The 5,317-nt window shown below is 47.2% G+C and overlaps 1 protein-coding gene across 5 annotated transcripts; it reads right to left on the bottom strand.

Moving 5' to 3' along the window:
• Window positions 1–1,298: 1,298 nt before the first annotated feature.
• LOC125523988 (ubiquitin-like protein ATG12) lies at window positions 1,299–4,619 on the bottom strand. 5 transcript variants are annotated; one of them, XM_048689068.1, is made up of 6 exons: window positions 4,462–4,619; window positions 4,323–4,381; window positions 2,676–2,744; window positions 2,530–2,592; window positions 1,656–1,799; window positions 1,299–1,491 (listed from the first exon to the last, which is right to left on the bottom strand). In XM_048689068.1, exons 1-5 carry the CDS (start codon window positions 4,487–4,489, stop codon window positions 1,677–1,679), a joined length of 342 nt encoding a protein of 113 aa, XP_048545025.1. In that variant the 5' UTR covers window positions 4,490–4,619; the 3' UTR covers window positions 1,299–1,491; window positions 1,656–1,676. The 5 variants fall into 5 exon arrangements, with proteins under 5 accessions (XP_048545025.1, XP_048545027.1, XP_048545028.1 ...); XM_048689070.1 differs by adding an exon at window positions 2,155–2,217 and having other exon boundaries at window positions 1,427–1,799; XM_048689071.1 differs by adding an exon at window positions 2,155–2,217 and having other exon boundaries at window positions 1,427–1,794.
• Between the last annotated feature and the right edge of the window lie 698 nt (window positions 4,620–5,317).

Genomic DNA, 5,317 nt, shown 5'->3' with positions numbered 1-5,317 from the left:
CGAAGGAGGAGAAGGAGGACAGCGGTGGCGAGGACAGTTCTGGCGACGAGCAGATCCGGCTCGATCTGTACTGCGTCTTCGGCCGGTACTTCCGCGAGAAGGACGGCAAGGGCACCGGGAAGGGCAAGGGCAGCCGTGGATGAACCCCACCATAGCCAAACATGCCAAATTTTGGTAGTCCAATGGCATGTTTAGTGCAGTGTGATGGAGTAGCCGGACAATGCGTGTGCGTCGACATAGTTGCATGAGTTTATATGAATTTGAGATATGGTAATTGAGGTGTCCGGATGTAAATTGCATTTTTTTCAGAAGTGCTCGGTCAATGCCCACAGACACGCCCAGACACGTCTGCAAACGTTTGAGGGGCCAGATTTGCCAAGTCCGGCTATAGATGCTCTTATAACCCTCTACACTCTCTTCGATTGTAAATATAAGGTTATGTGAAAAATATAAGATAGTTTACGGAGACGAGTATGCTTTTCTTTGATGCTATGTTTGGAGGGGCAAGTTGGAGTTGAAAGCGACCCCGGAGACAATTGCTTAACGGTGATAAGCACGTGCACATGTGGTTTGTGTCACTATTGTAGCTATCTGCCATCGCTGACAGGGATCCTCGTTCCATTGTACGCCATACAAGTGCAACATCGGCGTGCAGGCCATGTCACGTGCGGAAGATTTTATTATTATTCTAGAATAATAATAAAAGTAGTACAATAGGATTTGAATAGTGTAGTTGGTGCCGACTTGTCACAAGTTAGCACTGCAAATTGTTGAAAACCCAACCCAAATACCCCCCACCCTTAACAGTAGTAGTACTTTTTAAAATAAAAATTCAGAACTTCTAGAACAAGTACACGTGAACTAGAACACCTGCGTTTGACATGGTATTTTCAGATCCATAGAAACATCCCTGGAGTGAAGCCATTGCTGACACTCCCTTCGTAAAGAAATATAAGAGCGATCAGATCATTAAAGTTCTTTAGGGGGGAGTACATCTCAAAATTTTGGCAGGTTTGTTTTATGAGTACGCGTACCTTTTTTGTTTTTTGTGAAAGGCAAGCGAGCACATAAAATACAGAAGCTCTCTCTTGTCGACAAAGGGAGGATACAGAAAATTAGAGTGGAAAAAACTCATACCCTTGCCAACCGCCCATTGCTGAAACTCCTGAAAGATACACACGCTGACGCTCGCAACACGTCACCAGAGCAACTGCATTCCATACAACTGAATATGCTACGCCAGCACAAAGAGTTGAACGGACCCCTGCAATGTCAGCAGCCCTGACTAAATGAACAGGTTTACGCAGGCTTACGTTTACTCCTCGGCCCTGAACAAATGGACACAGTGGCATCAACGTGGGAGCCAATTCTGCCGTAACAAATGCAACACTGCCCGGTCTTACCACTAATCTCCACTAGCTGCTACTCATTGACAAGTGTACGGAACCACCTTAATGTGGAACATGCACACTTGTAGTAGCTCACTGCTACCTTCATAAATCATAATGAAAGCCGTCTTAATGACATGACCATGACAGCAATTGTTAAAAGGAAGAGGACAAAGCAATCCTTGGAAGAAAGGTTAACAGGTAAGCATCTTGCTGCAGGGCCGCAGCCAAAGAAAGAAACATCACAGCACTGTCGATGATGCCTACCAGGATCATGAAGACGGTTTTTCACTGCCAGATGGAGTATGCGGAAAATGATCTTTTGTTACTGCCACTACGTTGGACATCAAGGTGCACGAAAGAGCTTTCGCTTGAGGCTCGGCTTGAAGTGCTCAACGACTGGTGACTGTCCTAGTGGCACAATCAAAGATGAAGAATAAAGATGGTAGATTCCAGGGAAGAGAAGAAAATTCAAGTAAGCATCTCGCTACGGACAAAACAATTTAATTCGTTTCCAGCAATGGTAGCCGTAGAACAGAAGAGCATTGTCTCTACCAGGAAAGAGAAGACGTCTAGGGTTTTTGCTGCAGATGGAAGATATGGAAAATGGTATTGCTTTTGCCGTCATGTTTAATATCACGTGAACGAATGAGCTTCCGTTTGAAACTCAATTTGCTGTACTTTACAGTAGCAGTGCCGTGAAATTTTAATTTTGGAAGCGAAAGGGTTTTCTATGTTTGCTAAAGCTGATTTCCAGCAAGTTCACCTTTTACCCCCATGCCATGGATGATGCATAATTAACCACCAGCTGCCCATCGATTCCAAAGTTCTGCCATGTAAAATGAAGCAAAATGTTTAACCACCATTAATCACATGCCGAATGTCAGTTGTGAGTTCAATAAGATTAGGTGACTGAATAATCCGTGCTAGTGCTTAGGTTGTCTACTCGACTAGCAAAAAGAATGGAACACAAACTTTACAAGCATAATGTTTTTATACTTCTCTTCAAAGCCAATAAACAATCAGAATAGCTGAAGGCTATTTATTTGACAGTACATTTCATGACATGTAAGACTGACGATGTACAAATGAAACAATCAGAAAGCCAATATATAAAAGTAATAAGAATATTGGATCTTACATTGTACAAATCAGATATCAACTCATCTGGATTCGGGGAAAATGCACTATTCACATAGAGAAACTGTGGGCAAAACAGAGAGAGGTTATCGACATATTTCCACGTATGTTGATCCACCCCAGATGAATTACTAATCACGTTCTTACCACTGTGTCCTGGTGAATTTGGCGACGAAGAAATTCAATCACCCTCGCAAATTTCTCATTTCCGCCTATCTGAGAGAAAACCAGAGGGTTAGAAAAGATTACCAACCACCAAGGCACTGACTGGAACACAGTCTGTCTATGTAGAAATTGCATGAACCAGAAAAAAGTACTCCCTCCGACCCATAATATAAGATGTTATTTACAACCAATGTATGAATACTGTAACCCTCTACATGAGAGACTTTAGGGCAAAAATATACTCATGAAACCAGGGCCTTTCGTAACTTGAGCATAAATGACAGTCTGACAAGCTCAAAAGTAAACAATTACAAACACCCACAAAATAATCTGACAGGATATATCTTAAGTCGACAATTGTCGGATTACAGCAAGTTACTGATTTCGAAAAACAACTACTTTTCAAAGAGAAACATCGCCTCTACTGCACATATGCATAAATTTATTGAAAAGTGCACGTACAGAAAGCTCCAACTATCAAAGAGGTATCTATCCAAGTGGGGAGTGAGGAAATGTTCTGGGTGAGTCCTACTGAAATGGATATGTAGCATCCTAGTTAGACAATAGTCAGGGGCGGATCCGCAGCTGGTCATGGGTGTACAGATGCACACCCAAAAAATTTGGCAAGAAATTTTTATATATGGTGCATAGTGACTTTCAATCCCCAAATGACCTCTCGCCAGTGACACAACATCATGACTGTTACCTTCAGCACAAGTTGCACATAGTATACACCTGCGTATGTCACCAGGACCAGGTAATTAGCATTCTTCTTGTTCATTGTCTTCAGATGTATTGCATACTAATGGCTATGTGATCCCCAAATGTATGATGATGTAGTAAATAATGTTTATTCTTTTGTCATTTTTATAAGGTATTCTCATTTTGATAGAAAAAAAATTCTTGCTACATAAAAATTTCAGATTTCAGATTAGTTTACTTTTTGAAACCCGCAAAAAAAATTTGAACACCCAAGTATGAAATCCTGGATCCGCCACCGACAATAGTAAAGCCCTGTTCGGCAACCCACCTACTCCCGGAATCCACGGAGCGAGGAAACTGCAGCTCCGCAGTGGAGTAGCCAGGCCCCGGGCTACACTGGCCATGGCCAGGGGCGGAGCGAGGAAACTGCAACTCCTTGATTTTCAACTGCAGCTCCGCAGTGGCGTAGCCAGGCCCCGGGCTACACTGGCCATGGCCTGGGGCGTGGCAGCAAGCTCTTTCTTCTTGGCACGATGACAACAGGAGACTTGATGAGGCAAAGCCAAGCACGCCCTTCCCCATCACAGCAATCTTTTTCTCCTGCTGGCTACAACCAAAGACACGTTGCTGCGATGGCCCCGGGCAAACAACAGACCGGCACGGCACTACTTCTAGGCTACGGCGCTGTTTCTTAGTTACCCCAAAATAGCACTAATTCCACTCGTACCCAAAAATAATCGATGTTCCGTGGCCGCAACTAACCGCCGATTTGATCGGCCCCGACAAAAATTACCGTTCGAATCGCCCAAGCCAGACAGGCCAGCAACCTGCGTCAATGCGAAATCTCTCGCGGGATGGTGACCCGAGGCGGATTGCTGAGCTTGCTGGTCGCGCAAGGCAATCAACGGCGAGAAAAAGTGCGCGCACCTTGAACTTGGACTGCCGCAGCTTCGGCGCGTTGGCGACCGACTGGAAGTTCACCACGACTGCGGATCGGGAGCCACAAGAGGAGTGAGCGGAGGACGGACGGAAGGGGAGGAAGGGAGGAGTGGGAAAGGGATCGAACCCTTCTTGTGGTTGGGGTCGGCGGCCATCGCCGAAGGGGAACGGAGACGAGGGAGGAAGGAGGAGGAAATTTGCGGGGAGGCCCTCGTGAGAAGGGCTCTGTAGGATGCGACCCTTGCAGACGGGTTTTGGATTTGGATGGGTTTTCGTGCGAGAGCCGGTTTGGCGGATCCTATTCGCGAGAGCTATTTGTAGCATTAGAGCATCTCCACTCGTGTCCTCAACAACTCCTTCAGAATAAGTTTTTTCGTATTGGCGTCGAAAAAAACCAAGTCATGCCCCAAGACACCGAAATTCACCGGCCCGGCCTATATTTTGGCCCGGCAATCCCAGGCAAACCCAGCGCACTAGGGCGTTTGGGGGCTCCGACGGAAGAAAAAACCGTGCCTGGGCCACTACTGTCAGGCGGAAAAGCATCTTGCACTTTCAGATTTGCCCCCACCCCCCCCCCCGCGCGCGCATGCCCTTCCGCCGCTAGATAGGCCATTCCCCCGCCGGAAAAGAGAGGGTTCCGCCACGGCAGCCTCCACCCTGCTCCTAGGCGAGCTTTCCGGCGCTCCGGCCACACAGGGCGGGAATACCGGAGGTTGCGTGCCTACCACGCCCGCCAGGTGCTCGGCAATGGACTCGGACGACGAGGAGGCGTTCGCGGTGCTGCTGGAAGAGGAAGCCGATGCCAACGCCCAGGACGAAGAGCATCTCATGGTCCTCGCCGCTCTGGCCGGCCTGTTCGCGAGCAATGCAAAGCCGCGACGAGGTGGCTCAGCGCCGGGCCGGCTGAAGGCAAAGTAGAGGCATCGACTGGAAGGTTACTGCTTGCTCTACTCCGACTACTTCGTCGACGCTCCACTGCACGG

The sequence above is a fragment of the Triticum urartu genome, chromosome 7 (genome assembly GCF_003073215.2).
Source record: "Triticum urartu cultivar G1812 chromosome 7, Tu2.1, whole genome shotgun sequence".
NCBI lineage: Eukaryota > Viridiplantae > Streptophyta > Magnoliopsida > Poales > Poaceae > Triticum > Triticum urartu.
The sequence above is the reverse complement of the archived record's forward strand: the minus strand, read 5'-3'. Positions and strand labels throughout refer to the sequence as shown.